This window comes from Molossus molossus, unplaced genomic scaffold (genome assembly GCF_014108415.1).
Source record: "Molossus molossus isolate mMolMol1 unplaced genomic scaffold, mMolMol1.p scaffold_m16_p_11, whole genome shotgun sequence".
Classification (NCBI taxonomy): Eukaryota; Metazoa; Chordata; class Mammalia; order Chiroptera; family Molossidae; genus Molossus; species Molossus molossus.
The window spans coordinates 79,064,686-79,083,003 of NW_023425346.1; the positions used below are offsets into that span (position 1 = coordinate 79,064,686).

The 18,318-nt window shown below is 38.9% G+C and overlaps 1 protein-coding gene across 4 annotated transcripts in view; it reads left to right on the forward strand.

The window, feature by feature from the left end:
* The window catches only part of FASTKD1 (FAST kinase domains 1), a 55,692-nt gene that overhangs the window by 5,434 nt on the left and 31,940 nt on the right, over positions 1-18,318 (forward strand). For all 4 annotated transcript variants that reach the window (XM_036254013.1, XM_036254012.1, XM_036254015.1 and 1 more), the window contains 3 exons: positions 6,772-7,287; positions 10,993-11,061; positions 16,468-16,593. In XM_036254013.1, coding sequence (XP_036109906.1) covers positions 6,914-7,287; positions 10,993-11,061; positions 16,468-16,593 — 569 coding nt within the window. In that variant the 5' untranslated portion in view covers positions 6,772-6,913. The remainder of the gene's footprint in view (positions 1-6,771; positions 7,288-10,992; positions 11,062-16,467; positions 16,594-18,318) is intronic.

The following is an 18,318-nucleotide window of genomic DNA, read 5'->3' on the forward strand; positions in this document are numbered from 1 at the left end:
CCCTGACCAGGGATTGGACCTGCAATTTTGGCATATTGGGATGACGCTCTAACCAGATGAGCTACCCAGTTAGGGCTAAATCTCTAAGTTTTGAGATGATTTATTACACAATCGATAGCTAACGCAGAGAAGAAAAAATAGAATATCATGGAACTTCTCGTGCCTAGTTGTACTTTTCTGTTTTTTGGCTTCATTCTCTAGACTGGCTTCTTTTTTTTTTAAGTCCTCACCAGAGGACATTTTTGCACTTATCTTCAGATAGAGCGGGAGGGGGGGAGAGAGAGAAACATCGATGTGAGAGAGACACATTGAGTGGCTGCCACCCACACAACCCCAATGAGGGCCGGGGACAAACTGCAACCAAGGTATGTGCCCTTAGCAGGAACCAAAACCGAGCCTCTCTGGTCTGTGGGCCGATGCTCTAACCGCTGAGCCAAACCGGCCAGCTCTAGACTGGCTTCTTTTTTTTTTTTTTTTTCCTCACCCGAGGACATTTTTCCATTTTTTGTTCAGATAGAGCAGGAGGGAGAGAGAGGAAGAGAGAGAGAGAGAAACATCAACGTGAAGGGACACATCGAGTGGCTGCCACCCTCACGACCAACCAGGGCCGGGGACAAACTGCAACCGAGGTACGTGCCCTTAGCGGGAACCGAACCCGGGTCTCTCTGTACCGCAGGCCGATGCTCTAACCGCTGAGCCAAACCGGCCAGCTCTAGACTGGCTTCTTTATGAGGTTACCTCACATCTTAATCTGAGTCTCTGTCAGATCCAATTATAAACGCTAGAGAAGTTCTTGATAACATTGCGCTGACAGCCACAAAATTCATACTCCCACTTACATAGTGAGGACTGTCACTGGGAAATGCCTGTCCTGCTAAGAACTACATTTTCTAGCTGTCCCCTTGCATCTAAATAAGGATATGTGAATACTTCTGATCAGTGGAAAGTGTGTTAAAATGGTGTGTATTACATCCAAGCCAAACTATGTATGAAGTGCTGTGCTTTCTCCATGTTCTCTCTTCCTGTTTTTGTCAGCTGGATCCAGAGGGTTTTATAGACCTAGGGTATTATGAAAGAAGCCCAGTTCCCTGACTCTGTGTGGAGAAAAGTCCTCCACTGACCAGGGCTACCCACATTGGAATGTGATGTAATTGAGAAATCACATTTCTCCTTTCTTCCAGTCCCTGGCAACCACTATTCTACTTTCTATATCTCTGAGTTTGACTGCTTTAGGTAGCTCTTGTAAATGGAATCATGCAATATTTGTTTTTTTGTGTCGGACTTATTTCACTTAGCGCAGTGTTTCAAGTTTCATCCATGTTGGAGTAAGTGTCAGAATTTTCTTCCTAAGGACTGAGTATAATCCCATTACATGTGTATATGACAATTTCTTTATCGATTCATCTGCTGATGGATAGGTTGCTTCCACTTTTGGATATTGTGAATAATGCTGCTGTGAACATTGCTGTACAAATATCTGTTCAAGTTCTTGCTTTTTTAAAAAATATATTTTTATTGACTTTTTTTAGAGAGGAAGGGAGAGAGATAGAAACATCAATGTGAGAGAGAAACATCAATGTGAGATCCCCTACTGGGGATCGAGCCCACAACCCAAGCATGTGCCCTAACTGGGAATTGAACTGGGACCTCTCAGTCCATGGGATGATGCTCAATCCACTGAGCCACACTAGCCGGGCAAGTTCCTGCTTTAAAAAAAAAATTATTGGGATGACATTGGTTAATAGGATCATATAGGTTTTCAGTGTACATTTCTATGATATATGATCTGTATATTGCATTGTGTGCCCACCACCCAAAGTCAAATTGTCTCCTGTCACCATATATTTAGCCCACTTTACCCTTTACCACCCCCCAGCCCCTTCCCTCTGGTAACTACCACTACTGTTGTCTGTATCTGTGATCAAGTTCCTGATTTTGATTTGTTTGAGTATATTTCCAGAAGTAGAATTGCTAGATTACATGATAATTCTGTGTTTAATGTTTTGAGGAACCACCATACTATTTTCCCACAGTGGCTGTACCATTTTATATCCCTACTAGCCATACACAAGGTTTCCAGTTTCTCCACATCCTTGCCAACATTTGTTATTTCTATTGATTTTTTTTTAGAGAGGAAGGGAGAGGGAGAGAGAGAGAAATATTGATGTGAGAGAGCTTTTAAACATTGATTGCCTGCAGCTGAGCATGTACCCTGGCCAGGAATCAAATGACAACCTTTTGGTACACAGGATGATGCCCAATCAACTAAGCCACACCGGCCAGGGCTATTTTCTGTTGTTGTTGTTGTTTTTAAATCCATTCTTTTGGTGTCAGGTGGAATTGTTACCATATGGCATCTGGACCCAGAGAAGATCTGCCTCTGCTTTGCTGGTAGTGTGTGGGTTCTTGACTTTGTATAGTAAAGATTTCACAAAATGAGTCCAAGTGATTTTGATAGTATGTTTATTAAAGCTGGAGAAAATGAAACAAAGGAAGGGCTTAAGGTAGAAAAGGCAACAGGAGAGAGAAAGTCAGAGAAAAGAGGACCTAGGCAACAGGTTCAGGGGGTAAGCCCAGGATGAGCTGCCACTGCCCACTGCTCCCCTGGTTACAAGTCTTGTGGAGTCCCTTAGACTTTAGGAGAAAAACAGCAGAGATACAAGGCATGGGTGTGCTCTATTGAGAGCATGCTGTGGGTGGAGTATATTTATTAAAGCTGAAAAAATGTTTATTAAAGCTGGGGACAGTGAAACAAAGGAAGAGCTCAGGATTAAAGAAGCAACAGGAGAAAGCCTAGGCAGGGCTGCTTTGGCTCTCTGAGAAATTAAAATCACAGCGACAGAAGTGAGCTCACTGGGCCATGGCTAGGTGACACAGTTCATTGGAGCATCATCCAGTACACCAAAGGGTTGTGGGTTCAATTCCCAGTCAGGGCACATACCTTGTTTGCTGATTTGATCCCTGGTCGGGGTAAATATGGGAGGCAACTGATCAATGTTTCCCACATTGTTGTTTCTCTCTCTCTCTCTCTCTCTCTCTCTCTCTCTCTCAAAATCAATAAAAACATATCCTTGGGTGAGGATTAAAAAAAAAAAAAAGGAAGAAGTGAGCTCACTGGGAGGTCAGAGAAAAAGGAGGACCTGAAGACAAGTTCAGAGGGTAAGCCAAGGACAAGCTGCTGCTGCCCACTACTCCCCTTGTTGCAAGTCTCATGGGGGACCTTTAGAAAAAGAGCAGAGACACAAGTCATGGGCATGCTCTAGCAAGAGCACCTGCATTGTGGATCCTTTGCCTTCAAGCTTGCTTCCCAACTGGGAATCGAACCCGCAAACCTTTTGGTGTATGGGATGATGCTCCAAATAACTGAGCAACCCAGCCAAGGCTGGTTAATTTTATTTTTGAAGAACATTATTGAAGAGGGACTGGGCCCAAGGCCAGTCAGCCTGGGACTGTCTGGACCATGTAAACCATTTGCTCCTAAGTGTCCTTGGTTAGGGAAGATAAAATCTTATGATTCATTAGTTGGCTGTAAATTGTTTGGCCTTGTTTAATTATTTTGTTTCAGTTTTCCTTATTCCACCTGTCAAAGAATTTCTCTAGCTTTGTATTTCATTGTAATTTTGATTTGAATTTCCCTAATGATTATTGATGTTGTGCACTTTTTCATGTCCCTGTGGTCATGGAGAAATGTCTGTTCAAGTTCCCTGCACATTAAGAAATATTTTTGTCATTGTGTTGTAGGAGATCTTTATATATTCTGGATATTAATCCCTTATCAGATATATCATTTGCAAATATTTTCTCCTCTGCCTCTAGATCAAGCTTATTAAAATATCTAATAATAGCCCAGCCAGTGTGGCTCAGTAGATTGAGCATCATCCCATGGCCTGAGAGGTTCTGGTTGGATTTTCAGTCAGGGCACATGCTTAGGTTATGGGCTCATCCCCAGTAGGGAGCGTGCAGCAGGCAGCTGATAGGTGTTTCTTTCTCATATGGATGTTTCTATCTCTCCCTTCCTCTCTCTCTCTCTCAAAAAAAAAAAAAAAAAAAAAAAAAAAAATCAATAAAAACATATTTACAAATATCCAATGATAGAATTACCGTTGCTTCCTCACAGTATCCATTGTAGAGAGTAACCCCTTTTAAATCTCCCCCAAATCACTTAAGTCTAAAAACTGTAATGACTTCTTTTTAACACCTTAATTTAACACCCTCTGGAGTGTGTTCTGCTTCATTGCAACCAGTTAGTGATCCCAAATTTGTTTAACTTTAAGGTGTATTTCTGGTGGTCTTTGACTGAAGGGCATTGTGGCAGGTTATGCTGTTTCATCCCTATATTAAGAAACAAAATTTCACACGTGTCTTTTCCATGTTTACGGTTTTATTTTATTTTATTTTTATTTTTTTATCCTCACCTGAGGACATTTTCCCATTTTTTGTTCAGACAGAGCAGGAGGGAGAGAGAGGAAGAGAGAGAGAGAGAAACATCGATGTGAGGGGACACATCGAGTGGCTGCCACCCGCACGACCAACCAGGGCCGGGGACAAACTGCAACTGAGGTACGTGCCCTCAGCGGGAACCGAACCCGGGTCTCTCTGTACCGCAGGCCGACGCTCCAACCGCTGAGCCAAACCGGCCAGGGCTCCATGTTTACGTTTTTAAATTTCATTTTAATAAATATTAACTTTTATTCTATATCATAAAAATGCCCGTTTTCCATGACCGAGGTAAAAACCTCAGATAGTTGAGAAACACTCATGTAAACGACCTGTAACTTCAACAATTTTAAGATGTGCTGCCCCAGCATCTCTCTCAAGGAGGAACTACAATGCCCACAATTCCTCCGAATGCGTCTGCGACCTCTATTCCGCTCACGTCGCCGCGACGTCCTCTGGGGCTTGTAGTGCGTGCATCCCGCCTTGCACGCTGGGCACAGCAGCATTTTTTCCGGTTTGGGGACGGACAGCAACAGAGCAAAGGTGATGTCTCTATAGTAAAGGCTAAAAGCTGACACGAGGGAGAGATGAACAACACAGATGAGCCTGTTGTGTCTGGTTGGGGAGCAGGAATAGCTTTGACTTCTGAGCTATCGTTACCAGCCTTTGCTTGGATCCTCCTGAAAAGTTGCAGGGCGTTGAGGAAAGAACTTGCCGGCAAGTCGAGGCCGGGTAGCTGCGGTAGATTTTCTTTTCCACCAGCACGCTTTCAGGCCGGGACACAGGGTTCCAATGAGAAACCAAGGCCTTTAGGTCACTGGATTTTTTCGGAGCATGGAAATCGAGGACAGGGTCTGAGCCCACGCTGGCAGACACCAGAGAGACCACGTTTTTTCATTCAGCGCTACTCCGTGGGGGGCGGGGGATGCCTGTCATTTGCGAAGGGTATCACTGTTTATCCTGTACTACACCAGTTCACAGATGGTACCTCTCTCATTTATAGCCCCAAGGCCCCTCCTTTGGTTAAATGACTTCCCCAAGGTCACTTACCTGGGGCAGAACTGGGGAATTGACACCTTGGTATTCTAACCATTGAGTTGCTTCCACTTTCAATTGTGGTGAGAGGAAAAATCCTGAAGATAACTGCTTTGTGCAGGGTTTTCTGTGTTATATGTGTGACCCTGGTGGGCTTGGGTCAGGTTGCTGTACTGATTGCCACAAAGTAGTCAATACTGTCTATCGTTTTTTCTTGTGAGGTTGGTGTAGCCACAGAGAGGAGTCTAAGAATACTTTTGTGTTGGTTTGTATAATGAGGCTGTTCACATTGAAAGTGTCGAAATAACTGGATGGTTGTCCTGGCTTCACTTGTACTAGAGTCGTTTTTAAATCTTGTTGAACGTAGCTTTTTTTATCTGTAAAATGCAAACGATAATATCTACCTGGCAGGTTAGTTCAGAAAATTTGCCATAATATATTTAAAAAGTCCTCTGTAAAATGTTGCAGAAGTATTAGATGGTGTGATTTTATTCCCAGCTTTAAAACCATTGTATCTTAACTAGAAACATAAACATTTAAAATATATTTTCATTTAAAAAAAATTGATTCTAGACAGAGAGAGAGAACAAAAAACCCAACATATTGATTTTAGTCCTCTTTTTATGCTCTCATTTGGTTGCTTCTTATATGTGCCCTGACTGGGGATTGAACCCTCAACCTTGGCACATCCGGACAACACTCTAACCAACTGAGCTACCCAGCTAGGGCCTATAATATATTTTTAAAACCAATTATTTTAACCTGGTCAGTTTGGTTCAGTGGTTAGAGCGTCCACCTGCAGACCCAAGAATCTCTTATTAGATTCCTGGTTAGGGGCATGTGTCTGGGTTGCAGGTTTGATCCCCGTCTGGTCTGGGTGGTGCGGGAGGATGAACACATTGATGTTTCTCTCTGTCCTCAATGGAAAAAATATTCTCGGGTGAGGATTAACATGCAATATTATATTAGTTTCAGGTGTACAATGTTTTGACATTTATGTATATTATGAAGTGATCACCACAATAACTTTAGTACTCATCTGTCACCATGCAAAGTTATTATATTATTGACTCTATTTCCTAACAAATATTTTTAAAAATGAAATGCAGAAAGAAGCTCCTTTTCCTGGACATATAGCTTTTGATCAAACCCCACTTACTTGTTCAGAAGAATGTCTCTAGTTAGTGCAAAAAAAAAACAAAACAAAACAAAAAAAAATCTGTTACTTTAATTTGAATGTTGGAATTAATTTGATATTAATCATGTAAGTATAACCATCTTAAACCAATTATTTTACAGAAGCTGTATATTGGAGTGGGATTTGGAGTCATCATAATGGAAGCAAAAATATGAAGGAAAAGCAGTTTTTTTAATACCAGCATATTCTACTTGGCTACTAGTTGCAAATGGTTTTCTTTACCCAAGGAAATTTGTGGTGTGAATGAAAAGAACCTTTTTTATAGAATCAGTGTTTACAACTATGCTTCGCTTAAGAGCTATTTGTCCATTTTCCTGGAGAGTGTTCCATTTTCGACCCTTCAGTTGTGAACCATTAATTAGCCAGATGGATAAGTGTACAAATGAAGAGCAAGTATTTGATCTTATTGAAAAAAACAAAGCCATACTTTCAGAAGAGCAAGTGGGATGTGCATTTAGTATACTTTGGCAGTTTCAGAAGCAGAAGACCAGCTTGTTGAAAAGTGTTGAATGTATCAGAGACCATCCTCAATTTCTTACACTTTATAATTTAACTATAAATAAAATGGAATTTATGAATGATGATAACCTGGTGAATGTGTTGTACATCACACAACAGTAAGTAATATATTTTTAGATTTTATAGAAATGATTACAGTTTATATTTTAATTTTCTAAACAGCTCTTTAATATGGAAAACTATTTTTTCTTATAAATAGTTTTTCTGATCATCTAATATTTTAAATATGTTTTTAGGATATTCTTTGATTGTGCTAATCATTTCACAATATTTGCATTTCAAAACATGAGGTTGTGCAATCTAAATGTATACAATTTTTACTTGTTAATCATACCTCAATAAAGCTGAGAAAAAGTTTTAAAAGGAAAGAAATTGTTTGCAAGAGAATCCAGCCTTCAGAAGAACTGAACTCCCTAAATAAAGGATTCAGCAGTTATATAAAGCAAAGAAAGCGCACAAAAATTACAACTAGTCTCATTGGTGGAAAAATAGCAGTTTTCTCACATGATTATCCAACCTGCAAGGGCTGTTTAAGTAGCTATAGATGTTAACATTGTATAAAGCAGAGATACAGTTGTTTTTATTAGGGAGTCAGCTTATAGTAAAGGGGCTTAAAGCTTTACTTATTTTGAGGGATTGGTGTTAGACTAAAAAAGAGTGGCTCTCCCTTTTTTTTGGCAGTCTTTCTTAGATTGCAGAGTTTTCTCTCAGAGGTACGTGAAGGGAATATGTAATGGTGGCAGGCAAAATACCAGGTTTGCTTTCTCAGTATTCATGTTAGTTTGGAAAACGCTGAACCAGACAAAATTATTATTATTATTATTATTATTATTATTATTAAAATAATTTTTATTTATTGATTTTTAGAGAAAGAGAAAGGGGGAAGAAAGAGAGAGAGAGAAACATCGATTGGCCACCTCCTGCATGACCCCAACTGGGAATCAAACTAGCGACCTCTTGGTGCATGGGTCGATGCTTAACTACTGAGCCACACCAGCTGGGCTGAAACAGACAAAATTAAACAGATCTTTATTGCAGGACTCTTCAGAGCCATTAATATGCCAGTATATATTCTGAATCTCTAAGTGGGGGCATTTTCAAACCTTATTTAACCACAAAACATTGTGTTGAACATCTCATGAGACTTATATGTATTAGGTACAGATGGAGAAATGCTGCTTGGTAATAATTTGCCTAAAAACTATTTCTATGTTTCCTTCGAGTCATATTTTAATAAGGAAAGGATTCAACAATAGAATATAATTCTGTTTTCAAGTTTTTAAGCAGAATGTTGTTTATGCTTCATAACTTAACCTGAAATTCTTTGACTTTTAAGACACAAATACTATAGCCTTAACATTATAAAGATGTTGAAATTGGTTAAAAAATAACTTTTATACCTATAATATATAGTACATGTAGCTTAATTATATATGTAAAATATTCATTGTTAGTGAGGGTATACTGGAACAGGAACTCTTATATGCTGTTGGTAGTGTAATATGTATCATGAATTTTATTAATTTTTTTTTCTTATTGATTTTAGAGAGATAGGAAGGGAGAGGGAGAGAAGGATAGAAACATTGATGAGAAGGAACATTGATTGGCTGCCTCCTGCATGACCCCCACTGGGGATTGGACCTACAGCCTGGGCATGTGCCCTAGCTGGGAATTGAACTGGCAACCTCTTGGTGCATGGGCCAATGCTCAACCTCTGAGCCACACTAGCCAGGCAATTTTTTAAATTTACATTTTATTTTTCAATTAGAGTTTACATTTTATATTATTTTGTATTAGTTTCGGGTGTACAGGATAGTGGTTAAACAGTCATATACTTTACAAAATGATTCCCTCAATATTTCAAGTACCCACCTGGCATTATACGTAGTCATTACAATATTATTTACTGTATTCCTTATGCTGTACTTGACATTCCTGTGACTGTTTTGTAACTACCAATTTGTACTTTTTAAAAAAATATGTTTTTGTTGATTTTTGAGAGAGAGAGGAAGGGAGAGGGAGATAGAAAAATCGATCGATCGGCTTCTTCCTGCACACCCCCTACTGGGGATCGAGCCTGCAACCTGGGCATGTGCCCTGACTGGGAATCCAACCAGGACCTCTCGGTCTATAGGACTGATGCTCAGTCCACTGAGTCACACCAACTGGGTCAAATTTGTACTTCTTAATCTCTTAACCTTTTTCACTCAATCCCCCAGGCCCCCTCCCCTCTGGCAACCACCACTCTGTTCTCTGTATCTATGAGTCTGTTTCTATGTTGTTTGTTTGCTTTTGTTCTTTAGATTCCACATATGAGTGAAATCATATATTTGTCTTTTTCTGACTGATTTATTTCACTTAGCATAATACCCTGTAAATCCATCCATTCTGTGTATCATGAACTTTAAAACTACCCTTGGACCCCATAATTTTGCTTCTAAGATTTATCCTAAGAGAGTAATCTGAAATACATATAAATATTCATTTTTTTTTTTTTTTATCCTCACCCGAGGACATTTTTCCATTTTTTGTTCAGATAGAGCGGGAGGGAGAGAGAGGAAGAGAGAGAGAGAGAGAAACATCGATGTGAAGGGACACATCGAGTGGCTGCCACCCGCATGACCAACCAGGGCCGGGGACAAACTGCAACCAAGGTACATGCCCTTAGCGGGAACCGAACCCGGGTCTCTCTGGACCGCAGGCCGACGCTCTAACCGCTGAGCCAAACCGGCCAGGGCATATATATTAATATTCTTGTACATAGATATTCATCTTAGCATTGTTTATAATGTTGAAAAACTAAAATTCACATAATAGATGAATGTTTAACCAAACAATACTATATTCACTTAATGGAATAATATGTAATCATAAAAAATTATGTGTTGAGGACTATGTAATGACTTGTGCAGATGCCCACAATATAATGTGAACTTTCTGAAAAAGGCAAGATATAGAAATGTTAAAGAAGTATGTATAATTTTATACGTGTATAGAAAAAAATAACTGGAGAAAAATAGTCCAAATTAATGATGGTATCTATTTATGAGTAGCAGTTATAACTGATTTTTATTACCCTATTAAGTTTTTTTTATTTTACAAACTTTATCCTATAGAAGTATTTTTATATTGTTGTTTTTTTGTTGTTGTTGTTTTGGTGGTACATGCCCCTAGCGGGAACCGAACCCGGGACTCTCTGGCCCGCAGGCCGATGCTCAACCGCTGAGCCAAACTGGCCAGGGCAGAAGTATTTTTATGAACAGAGCAAAGTAATATATGTTATGTGTACTTTTATTTATTTATTTATTTTATCCTCACCTGAGAACATTTTTCCATTTTTTTGTTCAGATAGAGTGGGAGGGAGAGAGAAATATCTATGTGAAAAGGACACATCAAGTGGCTGCCACCCACACGACCCAACCAGGGCTGGGGACAAACTGCAACCTAGGTACGTGCCCTTAGTGGGAACTGAACCTGAGTCTCATGGCACTGCAGGCTGACGCTCTCACCATTGAGCCAAACCAGCCAGGGCACACGCTTTTAACATGGAATGCATCTTTGAACATTTTCATTGTTCAGTGAAGGACATTGAAATGAGCAGATAAAAGGGCGAGAGGGACATGCGATAAAGTATAGATGTTTATCTGATTGTACCAAGTAATCAGAATACCGAAATGGGAGTGGACCAGAAATAAGGACTGCCTGTATAAGAGTATAATAACCTGAGGTTCACTTTTGCATGTGTTTTTAATAATTTTAAAATGCCTATGTATGGAAAATTATTTTCTCTTGTTTTTGTTGAGGTTTGCTATTGAGGCCCATGACCCGCTAGTTGAAGCACTAATGACAGAAGCCTGGAGAAGACTGGAAAGGCAAGTTCTCTGAGTTCTTCACCTAAGATCGGGGTTGTCATTTTCAGGGTTAACAGTGAAATCTTGTAGGAAAAGAATGGGGACTGTGTTTTTCCTTAAGAGAGAAAGAATAGTATTTCAAATGTTTCCTCTTTAAATTAAGAGTAGGGAACATAATGTGCTTTTCCACATTTGTAATTGATCAGCTATTCATGGACTGGTATTTTTTAAAACTTCATTTTTTTTGACACTATTACAAATGTCCCCATATCCCCCTTCCTTTGCCCATCTCCACCCAGCCCCTTTGGCCATCACCACATTATTGTCTTTGTCTGTGGGTTATGCATATATGTTCTTTGGTTAAACCCTTTACCTTCTTTCATCCAATCTCTCCTTCCCCCCTCCCCTGTGACAGTTGTCAGTCTGTTCCATATATCCATACCTCTGTTTCTGTTTTGTTCGTGAATTTATTTTGTTCATTAGATCATGGACTGGCATTTTTTATAAAAATTTTTTAAAAATTTGTTTTTAAAGAGGGGAAGGGAGAGAGAGAGAGGGAGAGACACACATGGATCGATTGCCTCCTGTGCACCCCCCACTGGGGATGGAGCTGGCAACGCAGGCATGTGCCCTGACTGGAATCAAATCCTTACCCTTCAGCCCAAGGATGCTCTAACAGCTGAGCCAAGCCAGCCAGGGCTGAAGAGGAGAATTTTAAAAACCATAGAACAATTCTCTCTCTAAACCAAATAGTAACCTAGGGCAGAAAGAAAAGGATTGAGTAAGATAAAGAAGTAACAACAGGCTATTTATTTGTAGGTAGGGAGAGCAGGCATTCCCATATTATGCTTTTTTAGTGTATTGCTTCTTAAAGCTAAAGCCATGATAAATTATTTTTTTATTAAAAAATTTTTTTTCTTTATTGATTTTTAGAGAGAGAGGAAAGGAAAGGGAGAGAGAGAGAGAGACATGTCGATGAGAGAGAACATCGATTGGCTGCCTCCTGTATGCCCCCCACTGGGGATTGGGCCCACAACCTGGCCATATGTCCTGACCAGGAAGGAATTGAACCAGTGACCTCTTGGTGCATGGGATGATGCTCAACCACTGAGCCACACTGGCCGGGTATGATAAATTATTAAAAAAAAATTTTTTTTAATTGATTTTAGCGAGAACACAAAGAGGAAAAGGGAGATAGAAATGTATATCGGCTGCCTCCTGCATGCCTCCTACTGGGGATCGAGCCCGCCATCCCAGGCATGTGCCCTGATTGAGAATGGAACGGGTGACCTTTTGGTGCATGGGATGTCGCTCTATCCACTGAGCCACACTGGCTGGGCCCAGCATCAATTCTTAACAGTTGTGGTTACATATAGATAGTCTTTGTAGGCCTTTGTTATGTGGGCTGGATTACATTAAACGGGGAACCATACAGTTCTCTGGGGTTAGAAATTCTACTTTCATTCACTAAATTGTGATTTTAGTTAATCTCATTATCCAAACCCATCTGTCTTTTTCATCCTCGTTATTTATTTTATTTTTATTTATTTTTTGATCCTCACCCGAGAATATTTTTACATTAATCTTCAGATAGAGATGGAAGGAGAAAGGGAGGAAGAAAGAGAGATAAACATCGATACGAGAGAGACGCATTGACTGGTTGCCACCCACACAACTCCAACCGGGGCCGGGGCAAACTGCAACCAAGGTACGTGCCCTTGGCTGGAATCGAACCTGGGACTCCTTGGTCTGCGGATGACACGCTTACTGCTGAGCCATACCAGTCAGAGCTCATCCTCTTTATTTTTGTATTCCTTCTACCTGTAACTGTTCTTTATTGAGAATAAGCACAATAATCTTCATCCTTTTGTGAGCAATTCAAACTGTTGGATCTTTGGGGTTAAATTTGGTCATTGTTGATGATAGCTCAAAACATTTTATTTTTCTTCAAAGCAGCATTAGATGTTATGTTTATTGTACAGCTTGAACAAATCTGTTGTAAAAAACATGTTTTAAAAACATTTTTTGTTTTACCTTATACTAATTAACTTAATTATAAATATACAGTTATACTTCCCAGTGAATGAGACATTTTTAAAAAAATTTTCTTCATTTCAGAATAGCTCAGAAGATAATGACTTTGTTCTATATGGTTTTTATTTGTAGCAGTACTTTTATTTTTTGTAATACAAAGTTATGCAAATTTTTTTTTATTAATTAATTTTTGTTACAGATGTTTCTCCTCCCCCTCCCCACTGATTCCCCCCTCCCCCTCCCTCCCTGCCCTTTCCCCAGTTTGTTGTCCATGTCCACTGTTCATGCATACATGCATATAAGTTCTGTGGTTTATCTCTTCCCCACCACCCCCCTATTTAGGGGATTGTCAGTCTGTATCCCATTTCCGCGTCTCTGGGACTACCCCCTTCCTCAGATTGTTATGTTTATTATATTCCACAAATAAGTGAGATCATATGAAACTTGTCTTTCTCTGTTTGGTTTGTTTCACTTAGGATGATACTTTCCAGGTCCCTCCATGTAGTCTCAAAGGATAAGAGGTCTTTCTTTCTTACAGCTGCGTAGTACTCCATTGTGTATATGTACCACAGCTTTTTTATCCATTTGTCTACTGATGGACACTTGGGCTGTTTCCAGATCTTAGCTATTGTAAATAGTGCTGCTACAAACATGGGGGTACATATATTCTTTCTGATTGGTGTTTCAGGAAGTTATGCAAATTTTTAAAACGCAACTTGTATTCCATATATAGAATTTCTAAGAATCATAGAATTAGCATTAATTTATCATTTTTTATAGTCTGTGCCATATGATGTAGCTATAATCAATGATTTTGTTAAATTATTTATGAATTTATGTTACATAAATATTTGTTATGATTCAAATAGGATAGATTATTATGATTAATACTATGTGATGGGTCATAACAAGGATACTAGCACATATTTGAAATTCAAATGGAAGATTTTAAACATTTATAAAGTAGAGAAATTAGTTTAGTGAATACCCATGTACTCATCATCCAGCTTCAAGAATTACCATCGTATAGCAGTCTTGTTTTATCTAAATCACCTCTATTCCCTCCCTACCCTTTAGTATATTTTAAATTGTTGCCCTGGCCAGTGTTGCTCAGTGGTTAGAATATTTTCCCATCCTCTAAAGGTTGTGGGTTCAATTCCCAGTCGAGGCACATGCTCAGGTTTCAGGTTGGGGCACATGCAGGAGGCAACCAATCGACGTTTCACTCACACATCGGTGTTTCTCTCTTTCTCTCTCCCCTCCCCCTTCCTCTCTCTCTAAAAATCAATAAAAATGATTAAAAATAAATAAATAAATTATTAAAAATATATGATCACATATCACTATAATACCTCTGAAATGAATAATAATTTCTCAATATCACCTAATACATGGTTTATGTTCAAATTTCTTTCATTGCTCTTTAAAGATCTTTTTAAAGGTTCACACATTATATTTGGATGCTTTGTCTCAAGTTTCTCCCTCTCTTTTTGTAAGTAAATATTTGATTGAAGAATATCATATAAAGTTACATCAATCATAAATGTACAGCTTGATGTATTTTCACATACTGATCACTTCTGTGGAATAGCACCGAGATCAGGAAACAGAACATTCATTCCCAAAGTTTCTTTTTTAAAAATCCTCACCTGAGGATATTTTTCTATGTATCTTCAGATAGAGTGAGAGGGGGGGAGAGAGAGAGAGAGAAACATCAACTCAAGAGGGAGACATGGACTGGTTGCCTGACCGGGGCACAGGGCGGGGGACAAACTTCAACTGAGGTACGTGCCCTTGATCGGAATTGAACCCTCGACTCATTGGTCCACCAGCCAACGCTCTAACTGCTGAGCCAAACTGGCAGTTCCTTTTATGTGCTCTTCCAGTCACATCGTCTCACCCCAAGAGTGACCACTATCTTGACTTCTCATATATTAGTTTTGCTTTTATAGAAATGGAATCCTATAGTATGTACTCATATCTAGTTTAGCTCACTCAGTGTGAGTTATTTATTTTTTCTTAAAAAAATTTTTTTTCTTAATTTTAAGAGAGAGAGGAAGGGAGAGGGAGAGAGAGATAGAAACATCGATGAGAGAGAACATCGATGAGAGAGAACATTGATTGGCCGCCTCCTGCATGCCCTGCACTGGGGATTGGGCCCACAACCTGGACATGTACCCTGACTGGGAATCGAACTGGCAACCTTTTGGTGCATAGCACAAAGCTCAACTAACTGAACCACATCGGCCAGGGCCACTCAGTATGTTTTAAAGATTCATCTATGATGTGTGATTCAGTAGTTTTTGCTCCTGATGGACATTTAATTTATTTGCAGTTTTTTGCTATTACATATTGTGCTGCTATGAACTTCCTTATGCTTATCTTTTAGTGAATTCAGAGTCTTTAAAAATCTATAACAATTCTCCTTCTGTTCCTTTCATCTTGTCATTTATTTGAAGAAATCAGGCCATTTGTCCTATAGAAAAATTCTGAAGTTTTTCATAGCATGGTTGTAGTAGTAGTTGCTTTGTTTGTTAATATATAATCTTGAATTAAAATTGGCCTGTCACCTCAAAAAATAAATGATTCAAATTGTTTTTAGTAATTTTTTTCTTTTTAAAATCTTCTAATAGTATCTGAGTTTTAAAACTGTTAGCATGGCCTTGGGCAGTTTAGCTCAGCTGTTAGAGTGTTGGCCAGCTGACCGAAGGGTCGCAGATTTGATTCTCACTCAAGGTCACATACCTGGGTTGCAGTTTCAGTCTCTGGCCCCAGTTTGGGGTTGTGTGGGAGGCAACCAATTAATGTGTCTCTTTCACATCAATGTCACTTTCTCTTTCCCTCCCTATCTCCCTTCCATTCTGTTTAGACATCAATGGAAAAATATCCTTGGGTGAGGATTAACAAAAAAAACCAAAAAACAAACCCAAAAACAAAACAAAAAAACCCCCCCAAAAACAAAAAAAAATTAAAACTGTTAGCATGGGTTATACCTTTATAATAACAAATAATCAACATTTAAAAAATTATGTTTTATTTATTTATTTTCTTAGAGAGGAAGGGAGAGATAAAAACATTGATGTGAGAGAGAAACATCAATTTGCTGGGCGGCCTCCTGCATGCCCCCTACTGGAGATGGAGCCTGCAATCCGGGCATGTGCCCTGACATCAGATTGAACCGGGACCTCTCAGTCCAAAGGACGATGTTCAATCCACTGAGCCACACCAGCCGGGCAATAATCAACATTTTAGAAAAAGTCATTGTAGAGTAGTAATGTATTAGTAATATAATAGTATTTCTGATTACTTTTTATTTTACAACCTTTTTTTAATGTCTTTTAAGTAAAAGTAAATACTAATGATAATGATCTCCTTTGTATATTTCTTCCATAGGTTTGATATTAATGTCCTATCAAAATTTTCCTCTTGCCTAGCAGATCAACACTTATATTTTAGTCCATTAATGGGGAAAATAGCTGATATTGTAAACAGGAACTTGGAAACCATACAGGACTTAAGGTAAATTTATTTAGAGGCTTTGTGTTATAGTGGAAAGGTTCTGGGCTTTGTATGCGCACGCATTTAGATTGACCATTTCCTAGCTATGTGACTTTAACCTTGGGAAGTTAATGATTCTCATTTATAAAATAAGGATAGTAGTATATCTACTTGGCAATGTTGCTGTGGAAATTGGAGATAAAGAATTTAAAGTATAACACAGTATTGTTGATATTCGTGACAGGTTTGAGATTTTACCTTACTTGCAAGCTAACAAGTTTGCATAAGGAAATCATAAGGTCTCCCTTATGACCTCATCTAACCTTAATTACTTCCCTAAAGGCTCTATCTCCGAATATAGTCACAGTGTGGATGGGGCTTTAACATATGAATTTTGAGTGGACATAGTTCAGTCCATAGCATATACCAATGTTCATAGCAGTATTAGTCAAAATTGCCAAAAGATTTGGAGACAACCCAAATGTCTATTAACAGAATGGACCATAAAAATGTGATATATACCTACGATGGAATATTATTCAGCCTTAAAAAGGAAGGAAATTCTGACACATGCTACAACATAGGTGAACCTTGAAAACATTGTGCTGAGAGAAATAAGCCATACACAAAAGGACAAATTCTGCATGATTCCATTTAATATGAGTTACCTAGATTAGTCACAGTCATTGAAACAGAAGGTAGAATGTCTGTTGCTAGGGGTTGGGAGGAGGAGAAAACGGGGAGTTACTATTTAATGAGTAAGGAGTTTTACTTTGAGAAGATGAAAATGTTCTCCAGGTGGATGGTGGAGATAGTTGCACAACAATGTGAATGTACTTAATACCACTTAAACTGTACACTTAAAAAATGTTTAAAATGGTAAATTTTACATTATAGGTATTTTTCTGCACACATGAAAGGTACTTATAAAAGCAGACAATAGCCCTGGCCAGTTTGGCTCAGCGGTTAGAGCGTCGGCCTGCGGTCCGGAGAGACCCGGGTTCGGTTCCCGCTAAGGGCATGTACTTTGGTTGCAGTTTGTCCCCGGCCTTGGTTGGTCGTGCGGGTGGCAGCCACTCGATGTGTCCCTTCATGTCGATGTTTCTCTCTCTCTCTCCCTTCCTCTCTCTCCCTCCCACTCTATCTGTACAAAAAAATGGAAAAAATATCCTCGGGTGAGGATTAAAAAAAAAGCAGACAATAAAAATCATTGTAAATTAAATTTTTTAACTTTTAATTATTATAGACCCCTTTTTAGAATCTAATGAAAATCTCTGGACATATCTTCACTCCAAACTACAGTTACAAATATATATATACAATTTTTAAAAATTATTTCAGAGGTCGTTAGGATTAAACTAAACAGCAGTGTTAGGTTACTAATTAATATTAATATTAACATTAAACATTTGACTAGAGAAGCCAAAGTATTGTACCACTGGGTCTTTAAAAATAGATTTATTTTATTAAAAAGATTAAAAGAAATTTGGAAACAAATATGTAAATAGTTCCACTATCCTAATGGTTGAGGTAGTTTCAGATTTCTATTTTTGTCTTTTTGTAGATTGTTTTCTGTTATCATCCCCAAGTATTTGTTACATGTCCTCACCCAAGGATATTGTTTACATTAATCTCAGATAGAGCTGGAGGGAGAAAGGGAGGAAGAGAGACAAAGAGAGAAACATCAATGTGAGAGAGACACATCGATTGGTTGCCACCTGCACAACCCTAACTGGGCTGGGACAA